Raw genomic sequence first — 12804 nt, forward strand, 5'->3', positions numbered from 1 at the left:
GGAGGTTCACCAGGATGTTGCCTGGTATGGAGGGTGCTAGCTATGAAGAAAGGTTGAGTAGATTAGAAGTCCACAAGTCTTGCTAGTGGACTTGCAAAATTCCACTAACTGTTCCGGCTTGAGACAATTCACACCTCTTTAACCTGTGATTATCCCTCTCTCTGGATCTGTAATGATTTGATTACCTGCAAATTCTTGCATTCCAAGCATTGCCCAGCATCGCTGACTTTGTCTATATAAATGTTTCTGGATCATACCTCTCCAGTCACCTGAAGAAGGAGCTGCGTTCCGAAAGCTCGTGTTTGAAACAAACCTGTTGGACTTTAACCTGGTATTGTAAGACTTCTTACTGCCCTTATTCTTAGCATGTGACACCTAGTTCTCAACGTCCCCAACATCGGGAACACTTTTTTTTAAGAGTGCCCAATTATTATTTTTTTCCAATTAAGGGATGATTTAGTGTGGTCAATTACCTACCCTGCACATCTTTGGGTTGTGGGGGTGAAACCACCGTAGACGCGGAGAGAATGTGCAAACTGCACACAGACAGTGATCCGGAGCCGGGATTCGAACCAGGGTCCTCATCGGGAATATTCCTCCAATATCTAGCCTGTCCAGTCCCATCAGGATTTTCTATTTTTCTATGAGGTCTCCTCTCATTCTTCTAAACTCCAGTGAGTACAAGCCCAGTCGATCCAGTCTTTCTTCATCTGTCATCCTGCCATCCCAGGAATTAGTCTGGTGAACCTTTGCTGGGCACTCTCAATAGCAAGAATGTCCTTCCTCAAACTAGGAGACCAAAACTGCACAATATTCAAGGTATTGTGGTCTAATTTCAGTAAGAAATGCCTACTCCTATACTCAAATCCTTTTGCTACGAAGGCCACCATGCCATTAGCTTTCCTCATTGCCTGCTGTACCTTCATGCCAACCTTCAGCAACTGTTCCACCATGCCTTCCTGTTTTGCCACCAAAGTGGATAACCTCACATTTACCACATTATATAGCATTTGCCAAGTATTTGCCCATGCAGCCAGCCTATGCAAGTCACCTGCAACCTTTTTGCATCCTCCTCCCAGCACACAGTCACCCAGCTTAATGTGGTCTGCAAATTTGGAGATATTACATGCAATTCCTTTGTCAAAATTATTAATGTATATTGTGAACAGCTGGGGTCACAGCACTGAATCCTATGGTACTCCACTATCACTGTCTGACATTCTGAAAAGGACCCGTTTAACTTCGTAAAGGTGCGACTGTCCATGAGCTTTGCGCATAATGCATGGAACAGGGTAACGAGCCAAACGAGAGACACGGTTTACCAACATCTTATAGTCGACGCAAAGGTATACAGAGCCAGCAGGCTTCATCACGGGTACGACTTGGGCTACCCAGTCAGAGAACTGCACAGGTTGCATTATGCTCAACCGCACCAAACAATCCAGCTCTGTATCAACGTTAGGAGTAATGAACTGCTCGGGCACGAAAATAGTGAGACTGCCCCGATGGATCAACACTAATCTTGGCCACTGCCAATTTCATAGCACCCAGACCCTCCTGGAAGACTAGGGAATTTAGCCAAGACCCCCTCGGGTACATGCAGCAGACCCATTGCCAGTCAAGGCGGAGGTGCTGCAACCAGTCGCAGCCCAGCACGCTTGGTCCACCCCCACATGCCACTGCTAACGGCAGTTTGGCCGATTGTTGCCCATATGTCACTGGGACCACTGAAGTACCTGCAATGGCCAATGGCTCCCCCATATATGTTGCCAGCCGGGTATCGTGTCCCCATAGAGCCAATGTTTGGATCCCAATCGGATTTGGTCTCATGTTTAGCAGCTGACTACAGATACTGCTGTTCCGGTATCCAACTCCATTCTTATGGGGTGCCCGATCACCTGATGTGTGACATGGATCGGCGCTACTAGTGCTGCTCTGCAGTGCAACTGCTGGTATTAGTGGTCTACCCCATCCAAATAGTATGCCTGGTAACTGGGAGGCGGTCAGGGACGCTCTCTGGGCCATCTGTTGCCTCAATCTCGGCGGCCTGTCGCTGGCTCATATCCGTGGTCCAGGTCTTCTTAATCGGGTTAGGCCGCTTGACAGTCTTCTGGGCCTCTGTACGGTGGTCCGCATCCCTGTGGTAACGGTCCCAAGGTCAGGGACCCGTCTCTACGAACCCTAAAGGTCTCATGGTGCTTGTTCGGGCTGCTTAAGTTCAGGACTGCCATGCCTTGGAGCTCTTGGACTCCCTGTTCAACGCTTTCATAGAACATACAGTGTAGAAGGAGGCCATTCAGCCCATCGAGTCGGCACCGACCCACTTAAGCCCTCACTTCCACCCTATCCCCGTAACCCAATAACCCCATCTAAACTTTTTGGTCACTAAGGGCAATTTGTCATGGCCAATCCACTTAACCTGCACGTCTTTGGACTGTGGGAGGAAACCGGAGCACCTGGAGGAAACCCACACAGACACGGGGGGAACATGCAAACTCGGCAGACAGTGACCCAGCGGGAAATCAAACCTGGAAATCTAGTGCTGTGAAGCCACAGTGCTATCCACTTCTGCTACCATACTGCCTTGGGAGATGGCTATCTCAACCACCCGCTTCAAATCCTCAGATCTCCGATCTTCTGTTACATTGTTCTGTTGAGGATCCCACAAACTAAGCAGTCTCTCGGGTTTAATGCCACACCATTCCAAACTCGCAGAACTCAGCGAATTTTTGTGGGCAAGCAAAAAAGGCGGTTACGGATTCTCCCTGACTCTGGGTGGCTGTGTGAAATTGAAAACGGTAGGCAATTATCTGTAGCTTGGGTGTTGGCCTGACCAAGGCCACTAAGGCGGTGAAAGACCCCGTATCTGGTGCATCAGGGTGGGTGAGACTTTTAATGATGCTCTGGGTGGCATTACCGCAAGCAATGAGCAGGATTACTGTTTGCCAGTTCATCGCCATGAAAGCATTTGTTCTGAAGAAGTATTGCATTCTCTCGGTGTACTGCTCCCAATCATCAGTATCTGCATTCAATTGCTCCAGTTTTCCAATGTTGAACATCTCTGCCAGAGAGGGGTCCCTGAAGCCTATGAAAAGTGGCGCAGTGGTTAGCACTGTTGCATCATGGCGCAGGTCCTGGCTCCGGGGTCTCTGTCCATGTGGAGTTTGCACATTCTCTCATACCTGCGTGGGTCTCACTCCCACAACCCAATGGATGTGCAGGGTAGGTGAATTGGCCACACTAAATTGCGGCTTTAAAAAAAAAGTGGTCTGAGTTTTCAGCACTTGGCGCCGACAGCAGGTCCACTTGATTCTCGTTGCCGGTGTAGAATCTGCACAGAGTAATCACATGGAACGAGAGGTAGGATGGCCCACACCCCGTAACCTCCACAGGGGGTAGTAACACAATGGAAGAGGTGATTAAATACATGAGCGCATGTGATACCTGAAATCCTAAAAATAAAGGCTGTCAGATCAGGTTTGGATCCTTTGTCGGGCAACCCAGTAAGATCAGGTGTGAGCAGGAACACGTTGTTCTTTGAAAATGGATATTTTGATTATGCCCTATTTCTGAGCTAGGATAAACTCTATTGTTTCATCTGCTCTGGGATGAACATGAACTGTACCAGCAAGGGGAGAGAACCAATGGTGGAGAACCTGCTCCTAGATAATTAGTGATCCTAAACTGGCCACTGGGAACAGTGCAAATAGTATCCTCATGGTGACACTTTTTATCATAATGATAAACTCCAGTTGGGAGCTTACTTCGTTGAACCAAGTTTCGATTTACTTCAATTTGCAGAACAAATCTGCAGCCTATATAAAAACCATGAAATCATCAGCGTGAATAAGTTTTTTTTATAAATGTTTTTTATTTGGTTTTTGAACAACGTATATTTACCGTTATGTACTCCGAATAAGATATAAGAGAAGGGCACACACAAACATATCAAAAAAAGTAATAATAAAAAATAAATAAAGTAACTGGTATTATGCACCAGCTCAACAGCAGCAACTCTGTACAATTGGCAATATTATTTACAACACATAAGTAGGGGAAGAGAGAGACTGGGGAGGTGGACATACATTTGGGTGCCGGAGAAACAATTATAGTGGGAAATACTTGAATGGGACTTGTGTTGGTGTTGTCACTTGCTTCTCCCGGACGGGTTTCGCTGCCATTGTAATCTCGTGCTCACCTCCACTTCAGCCATTCGACCCGTCTTTTGCCTACATTCTCCTTGCTCTCTGTTCCTATAGATGCCAAGTTAGTTATCGTTTCCCGTGTCCTCCTTCCAGCTATCATTTCCCTGCACCCCCCCCCCCCCCCAAAAACTCCCTGGTTCTCCTCTATTGTTCCCTGTCTCTTCACTCCTCCCCTCTGTGGTTCGCCTTTCTTTCCTCTTGGGTTTAGCTGTGTCGTCCCCCCCCCCCCCCGCCCTTCCGGTCTACCTCTCAAGCCTTGGCTACTTTCCCCTGATTCTTGGCTACCTGGCTATTCTTCTGCTTGTTCGTTGGCCACAAACAGGTCCCGGAACAATTGGGTGAATGGCTCCCACGTTCTGTGAAGCCGTTGTCTGACCCTCAGGATGGCGAATTTGATTTCTCCATTTGGAGAGATTCTGAGAGGTCGGACGGCCAATCTGCAGCTTTGGATGGTTCTCCTGACCGGCAGCCAAATAGGATTCTACGGCGGGTGATCAGGGAGGCAAAGCCAAGGGCGTCCGCCCACCTCCCCAGGAATAGATCTGGGGAGACCGAAGACCTCCACTTTCGGGCATGGCTCCACTCTCCTCCTCATCACTTTGGACATTGCCTCGAAGAAGGCTGTCCAGTACCCCCGCAAGTCTGGGGAAGACCAGAACATGTGGGCGTGGATGGACGGGGCCTCCTTGGCACCGTTTACATCTATCCTCCACCTCCGGGAAGAACCTACTCGTACGGGTTCTTGTTAAGTGGGCTCTATGTACCACTTATAGTTGCGTCAGGTTGAGCCTTGCGCACATGGCGGTGGAGTTGACCCTATGCAGTGCTTCGCTCCAGAGTCCCCACCCTATTTCAATCCCCAGGTCGTCCTCCCATTTATTTCTTGTTGCATGCAGTACGGTGTCGGCCCTTTCTATCAGTTGGTCATACAAGTCACTACAGTTTCCTTAATCTAGTATGCTTGTGTCCAGTAACTCCTCCAGTAATGTCTGCCGTGGCGGTTGTGGGTACGTCCTTGTCTCCTTTCATAGGAAGTTTTTGAGTTGCAGGTACCATAGCTCGTTCCCCCCAGCTAGCTGGAATTTCTCTGTCAGTTCGTCCAGTGTTGCGATCCTGCCGTCTGTGTATAGGTCCCTGACTGTCAGTGTCCCTCCGTCCTGTCCCCATGTTTTGAAGGTGGCGTCAGTCAGCGCTGGTGTGAACCTATGGTTGTTGCAGATGGGAGCTTTGTCTGACATTTTGGTCAGGCAAAATTGCTGCTGTAGTTGGTTCCAGGATTGGAGGGTGGCTATCACCACCGGGCTGCTGGAGTTGTCTTTTGGGTGGGGATGGGAGTGCCGTCGTGGCGAGGGCTTGGAGGGAGGGCCCCATGCAGGAGGCCTCTTCTGCACGCACCCACTCGGCTTCTGGCTCCTTGATCCATCCCCTTATTCGCTCGGCCGTCGCCGTCCAGTGGTAGAATTCTAGGTTTGGGAGGGCTAGGGCCCCCCCCTCGATTTTGTTTTTTGTAGGACCTTCTTTGGGCTCCTAGCATTCTTCTCCCTCCCCTTCCCCCATACAAACGCCATGATTAGTTTGTCTAGTGCTTTGAAAAAGGCCTTGGGGATGTAGATCGGAATGGATCTAAGTGGGAAGAGGTACCTGGGCAGCACGTTCATTTTGATCATCTGGACTCTCCCCGCGAGGGAGAGTGGGAGTGTGTTCCATCTTTGCAGGTCCTTTTGTACTTCCTCTGTCAGACTGGCGAGGTTCCATTTGTGGATCCCTTTCCAGTCATGGGCTATTTGGATCCCCATGTAGCGGAATTTGTGTTAGCCTTGTTTAAACGGCAGTCCCGTTAGTGCTGCTCTCCTCCTCCTCCACACCCCCCTCCCCCCATATCAGGTCATCTGCATTCAGTGAGACTCTGTGCTCTCTGCCTCCCCTTCGGATCCCCCTCCAGCTTTTTGCTGCTCTGAGCGCAATTGCTAGTGGCTCGATCGCTAGAGCGAACAAAGCGGGGGCAGTGGGCATCCTTGTCTGGTGCCCCTGGAAGTATCGGGAGTTGGTGTTGTTGGTCTGTACACTCACCATGGGAGTGTTGAATTGTAGTTTTACCCAGGAGGTGAACCCTGTTCCAAGCCTGAACCGCTCCAGTACCTCTGAGGTATTTCCATTTGATCCCGTTGAAGGCCTTTTCTGCGTCTAGGAAGACGCTCACCTCTGGTATTTTCTCTCCGGAGGAGATCATTATCACGTTCAGCAGGTGCCTGATTTTTGAGGTAAGCTGTCTACCTTTGACAAAGCCCGTCTGGTCCTCTGCGACCACCTCTGGTATGCAGTCTTCTAGCCTTTTGGTGAGGATTTTGGCCAGTGTTTTGGCATCTGCGTTCAGCAGTGAGTTGGGTCTGTATGACCCACATTCCGTTGGGTCTTTATCTTTCTTGGGTATCAGCGAGATTGAGGCCTGTGCTAGCGTGGGTGGCAGTGTGCCCCTGGCTAGCAAGTCTGTGAACATCTTCCTCAGGTGCGGGGCCAGTGCTGTAGCGTGAATATGTTTTAATATTTTTGTATATAATGAGATTTTTTCCCCCCCTGCCCATCAAGAGGAGTTGGGGAGGAAATAAAAAGGATTTTGTACTCTTGCATAAAAAGAAAACCACCTAAATTAATTGTTCTTTGTAATCCTCACAATCAGGCGGGTCAACCCTCTTTGTTGAAACTTCTCTTCGTCGACCTAGGGACAGGGAAAGTAAAGATGGCTCTCTTGAAATGACTGGTCAACTGGGAGATGTGATGAAGGAAAGTGCAAAAATTGCCTATACATATGCAAGGGCCATTCTCATGGAGAAAGATGCTGCCAATGACTTCTTGACTCAATCCCACATTCACCTCCACGTGCCTGAGGTAATTTTTGCATACATTGTTTGAGAGCTTTAGTGAACTGTTTTTTGTGTAGTTTATTTTTAAATTTTTTAATGTATTGTATTCCAAGCATATATCAATACACGTTACAGCGAATAAACACCACGGGAAACATACTTCCCGACAATGAACTATACAGTCTGTACAGATTTTTCCCATTTTTCACCCCCCCCCCCCCCCCCCCCCCCCCCCCCCCCCCCGGCGCGACAAACAGCTCCTCAAACACGATCACAAACAACCCCACCTTTCCTCAAAACCCCCCATGAAGAGCCTCTTAACTCGTACTTTATTGCGCCGTAGCGCAGTGCTTAGCGCAGCTGCCACTCAGCGCCGAGGTCCCAGGTTCGATCCCGGCTCTGGGTCACTGTCCGTGTGGAGTTTGCACATTCTCCCCGTGTTTGCGTGGGTTTCGGCCCCACAACCCAAAGATGTTCAGGCTAGGTGGATGGGCCATGCTAAATTGCCCCTTAATTGGAAAAAATGAATTGGGCACTCTAATTAAAAAAAACCTCATACTTTATCTTCTCTAATCGCAGGAAATCGTACAGGTCACCCAACCAAGCCGCTATCCCTGGTGGCGATGCCAACCGCCACTCCAGCAAAATTCGCTGCCGTGCAATCAGAAAGACGAAGGCCACAACATCGGCCTTCCTCCTCTCCATGAGCTCCGGCTTCTCCGAAACCCCAAATATCGCCACCAAAGGGTCCGGGTCCACCGCCACCTCCACTATCCTGGCTAAGACCGTCACTCCACCCAATCAAAAGCCTTCTCCGCATCCATGGACACCACCACCTCTGGTACCAGAGTCCCCGACGGATTCATCACCACATTCAACAGCCGGCCTATATTGCTCGCGAGCTGCCTTCCCTTCACGAAGCCTGTATGATCCAGAAAAACGGATAGGTGGGGTTACGGGGATAGGTTGGAAATATGGGTTTAGATAGGGTGCTCTTTCCAAGAGCCGGTGCAGATGCAATGGGACAAATGGCTTCCTTCTGCACTGTTAATTCTATGATTCATACCCCTGATACTATCCAGCACCTCCCTCAGCCCCAGGGGTTCCTCCAACGCCTGTCTCTTTGTTTCCTCCACCTGGAAAAATTCCAGCTCGTCCAGAAACCGCCCCATGTCCCCCTCCTCTCCCCCCCGGGTCTACCTCATAAAGTGTTATCGTGTAGTTTATGTTGCATTGGGATTATGATGTGTCAAAAAAACCATTGCATCATGAGGCATCACTTCCTCTTCCCCTCTTTTTAACAATGAAAGGATCAATTGAAATGTCTTGTGGTTCTATATTCACAACCACCGCAGTGCAACTGTATTGTTTTTATTCCTCCGCCCCTGCAACAACTGCTGCCACCCAATCCAACTCTTCCCCGTCCACCCACATGCCCAAGTCTAGCTTTTGTGTTTGTCATGTCTTGAATTAGATATGGGAAAATATTCCCACCCTGTATCTCCTCGCTATCTGCATTGTGAATTTCTTCATAAACCTTTGCAGCAATTGTCTATTGGTATGGTTTTAACCATTTAATGTTTTAAATGAAAAACTGAATTGGCAACATCAGCTTGATTTCAAAACAAATGAACCTTTGCTTGTGCTAAATATACTTAATTATATACTCAGCACTGTATTCAGATTCTGCATCATTGTGCAGTTTTGCTAAGTATATATGTGTATCATTAATATGTACAAAGTACTGCATTAACCATGCACACCATACAGTGGTTTTGTGGTAAATGTATACACCACTGCATAGCCACAGCACTCTTTCGGGTATAAACAACCAGTATGGCTAAATATTTGTCATTCCTCTATTAATGCAGAGCTATGTAAGCCAGGTGCCATTTCCAAGTTACATTAGTTAGCCGTAGGCACTGACTCTAGCAACATTCCTCTTTTGCGCTTGTGTGGCTAATCTCACATCTCGTGTGAGTCCACAAAAGATCAGCCATGATCTCATTGAATGGCGGAGCAGGTTCGAAGCGCCAGATGGCCTACTCCTGCTCCTAGTTCTTAGGTTCTTGTGTAACAATATGTTCATGGTTTACTCCTATGATTTGAATATAGCAGAGCTTTCTGTACTGTTGAATAAATGTTTTTTTTAAAAGGTAGGAATCTGCCCTGATGTTTGTTTTCCTGACCCTTTTGTGTTAAATGTTTTAGGACTGAGGGAGAAGACCATAAATACTTATTACAGATATTGTGGGAGGAGAATATTGAAATGCTCATAATTTCCTAGTGTTGATCCTGTAAACTGGGTGCACAATCTTAAGATGAACTATATTATCCAAGTGATCCACGATAATTTTTGATCCACGTACAAACAAAATTAAAAGAACTGGGGCTGTTTAGCTCACTGGGCTAAATCACTGGCTTTGAAAGCAGACCAAGGCAAGCCAGCAGCACGATTTGATTCCTGTAACAGCCTCCCCGAACAGGCGCCGGAATGTGGCGACTAGGGGCTTTTCACAGTAACTTCATTCGAAGCCTACTCGTGACAATAAGCGATTTTCATTTCATTTTCATTTCAAAATTAAAAGAACAGAAAATGCTGCAAATACTCAGGAGCATCTGTGGGGAAAGAAAAAGCATTTATGTTTCACATCAGTGACTTTTCATCAAATGTAATAGATCTTGAGCAAATAAAAGGAAAGGGGTGGGGAATAAACCAAGGAGAAGGTCTGTGATGGGATGGAAGACAGGAGAGATTAACTGACAAAGGTTGATGGTGCAGGCCAAAGGAACTGGTAAAGAAATAAAAAATATATCTAGAGGAGATGTGAATGTTACAATTGTTTTTATCCAAATGATGCTAGGCAAGATGCACAATTTGTGATGTGAGTAGCTATGTGCATTGCCCCACTGTGCTCTGTATCGCAGATGAAAATTAAGATTAACAAATGCAGGAACTAATTCTCAAAGAGTCAGTGGCATTGGGGGCTAGAACAAAGAAAAGTACAGCACAGGAACAGGCCCTCCAAGCCTGTGCCGACCATGCTGCCTGTCTAAACTAAAATCTTCTACACTTCCTGGGTCCATATCCCACCACCACCTCCTCCGGCAGCGAGTTCCAGGCACCCACTACCCTCTGTGTATATAAAAAAAAAAAAACTTGCCTTGTACATCTCCTCTAAACTATTTAACTATTTAAATGTTCTGCTTTATTGAATTGCTTTCTCTAGGGAGCTACACCTAAGGACGGTCCGAGCGCAGGCTGTACGATTGTAACTGCACTCCTTTCTCTCGCAATGGATCGACCTGCACGGCAAAATTTAGCTATGACTGGAGAGGTATCACTTACTGGAAAAATCCTGCCTGTTGGTGGAATTAAGGAGAAGACCATAGCTGTAAGTTATTGTGAAGCTTCTGAAAGAGTAGAATTAAGAGATGCAACCGCATGCAAAAAGCCAAAGACCTGTTTTTGACAGGCTCTTTCCTTTTAAAACTTGGGCTTGCTGTACACATTGAAATAATACAAAGGCCAAAAAAATAGGAATTATTCAATTCCTAGTCCATTTTAACACTCCTTACAAACTAGAAAGTTCTGTACTGTAGTGAGGTTAAACTTTATTCATAATCAGTCTTTACATGATATGAAACCCACTTCAGTTTATGTTTCTTACTCATTAAGATTAAACCATTTTATTCTCCCCAACATCCTGATGGGTATTTTCCTAACAATAGACTAGTGTCTGCAATCTGAAAGCTTAATATAATTTTAAAAAGTAATAAATTTAGAGTACCCAATTCTATTTTTCCAATTAAGGGGCAATTTAGCGTGGCCAATCGACCTACCCTGCACATCTTCTTGGGTTGTGGGGGTGAGACCCACGCAGACATGGGGAGAATGTGCAAACTCCACACGGACAGTGACCCAGGTCTGGGATCGGATCTAGGTCCTCGGCATCATGATGCAGCAGTGCTAACCACTGCACCATCATGCCGCCCTAAGCTTAATGTAATTATGCCAATTAAATTTCACTTAAGAGATTTAAATGCAACCATATTTTTTTCACAGGCAAAGCGAGCTGGTGTTGACTGTATTGTTTTACCAATGGAAAACAAAAAGGACTTTTGTGATCTACCAAATTTTATTTCGGAGGGTCTTGAAGCGCATTTTGTTGAACATTACCAAGATGTGTACAATACAGTGTTTCCAGATAAATGAGATTGAGCAGCGGACAGATAATAGAACTGACCACACACATTTCTGAGAAGTGCATTCTGTAAAAGCAGAATCAGATGCAATGTGCCAGCCCTGGAGGAGATGCATCAGTGTTGCAGAATCGTCGCAACCGCAAAGCCAATGGAGAACATGTGATTTGATCATTTTACTGAAGTAGTATTGTAACCAATCCTGGCACCATATTGTCAGTCAAATATGATTTAAATAAATTTTATTAAGTAATTCTAGAATCTATTGAAATCATAGAAGCTTGATCCAATTGTCATCCGTGGGTTACTTAAAATAAATCAACTGCCAGATGGGGTAGTTGCATTGACCTGGAAAGCTCTACAAGTAAAATGGTTTGATTTCTTTTCCCACTTGGATAGATTCGAGCAATTTCGTGGCTCGTCCAACCAGACTCAAACAGGGTTTCCACTAAAGTTACAGCAGCTACATGAGAAATTAGAAATTCCAGGTATAAGCAAATAGACATGAGAACAAGTATGTAATCTTTCTTTACACTTTTCGATCATGCCTTCCCATTAATTAATTTGCTTCGGCAGCAACAATGTTTCCTGTATTAGGAAGTGGATAGCTATCGATTTTGACTATCCATCCTTCAGATAGGTACAATTTGTATGTATTGGTTTTGTCATACACTACCTAGTACCCCTACAGATGAAATTGCAGGTCCAATCTTGCCAATTTTCCATACAGACATCATGTTTCTGCCTTCAAAATGCTTCTCTTTTAAAAGAAAGTTGGGAGGAGAAGAGCAAGTACACATTTATAAAATTATTGCAGTTGAAGGTCAAGACTATGTTTTTAGTACTACTGCACCACTTGTGGGAAACTGGTAACTTCCAGTTAAATTTTAAAGTTTAATTATTTCCTTAGAAAGCTTTGAAGTCCAGTTTCTATATATTTCTAACTATATGGTTCAAAGTATGAATGCTACTTTGTGCTTCCCACGAGCTATTCACTTTACAAATTCACAAAATCGGTTAAGTTTGTTACAGGGTTCTCCACCTATTAACAGTAAACCTGTGACACTGTTGAAGTATCCATTAAAAGAATTTCAAAAACTAAGCTTAAACTTGTCTGTTGACATCGTATAGTTTTGCTCTGCTGCAGCCAGTTGCGTTCATTTCATTTGGTTCCTTCCAAGTTTGCAGTCACAATTCCAGGACAAGGTTGAGGAAATTGGTTACTGAGGTGCATTAATTTTATCAATTCTCAGTAGGGATTTTTCTAACTTTTTAAATGAATTAAGCAGAGATTTTGGTTAAACATATTTTTGACAACTATATATAGTTTGGCTTGCAACGGGTGAAGTAATAATTAAGACCATTTCATAGGATCATGACTGATCTTTCTTAACTTCCATTAGAGAATTCCAAAGATGCAGTGAAGACATTTCTCATCTCAGTCCTAAACGATCAGCCACTTGTTTTGAATCTGTGCCTCCATGTTCCAGATTATTCAGATAGAGAGAACACCACATGCCTACCCTCGTCAAACT

The 12804-nt window shown here is 45.7% G+C and overlaps 1 protein-coding gene across 1 annotated transcript in view; it reads left to right on the forward strand.

Annotated features, from left to right (window-relative positions):
• Window positions 1–12371, forward strand: part of lonp1 (lon peptidase 1, mitochondrial) — a 65518-nt gene extending 53147 nt beyond the window's left edge. The window contains exons 16-18 of the mRNA XM_038776511.1: window positions 6883–7091; window positions 10297–10461; window positions 11133–12371. Of these exons, the coding sequence (XP_038632439.1) occupies window positions 6883–7091; window positions 10297–10461; window positions 11133–11282 (524 nt within the window). The 3' untranslated portion in view covers window positions 11283–12371. The remainder of the gene's footprint in view (window positions 1–6882; window positions 7092–10296; window positions 10462–11132) is intronic.
• Window positions 12372–12804: the final 433 nt, after the last annotated feature.

The sequence above is a fragment of the Scyliorhinus canicula genome, chromosome 18, assembly GCF_902713615.1.
Source record: "Scyliorhinus canicula chromosome 18, sScyCan1.1, whole genome shotgun sequence".
Lineage (NCBI taxonomy): Eukaryota > Metazoa > Chordata > Chondrichthyes > Carcharhiniformes > Scyliorhinidae > Scyliorhinus > Scyliorhinus canicula.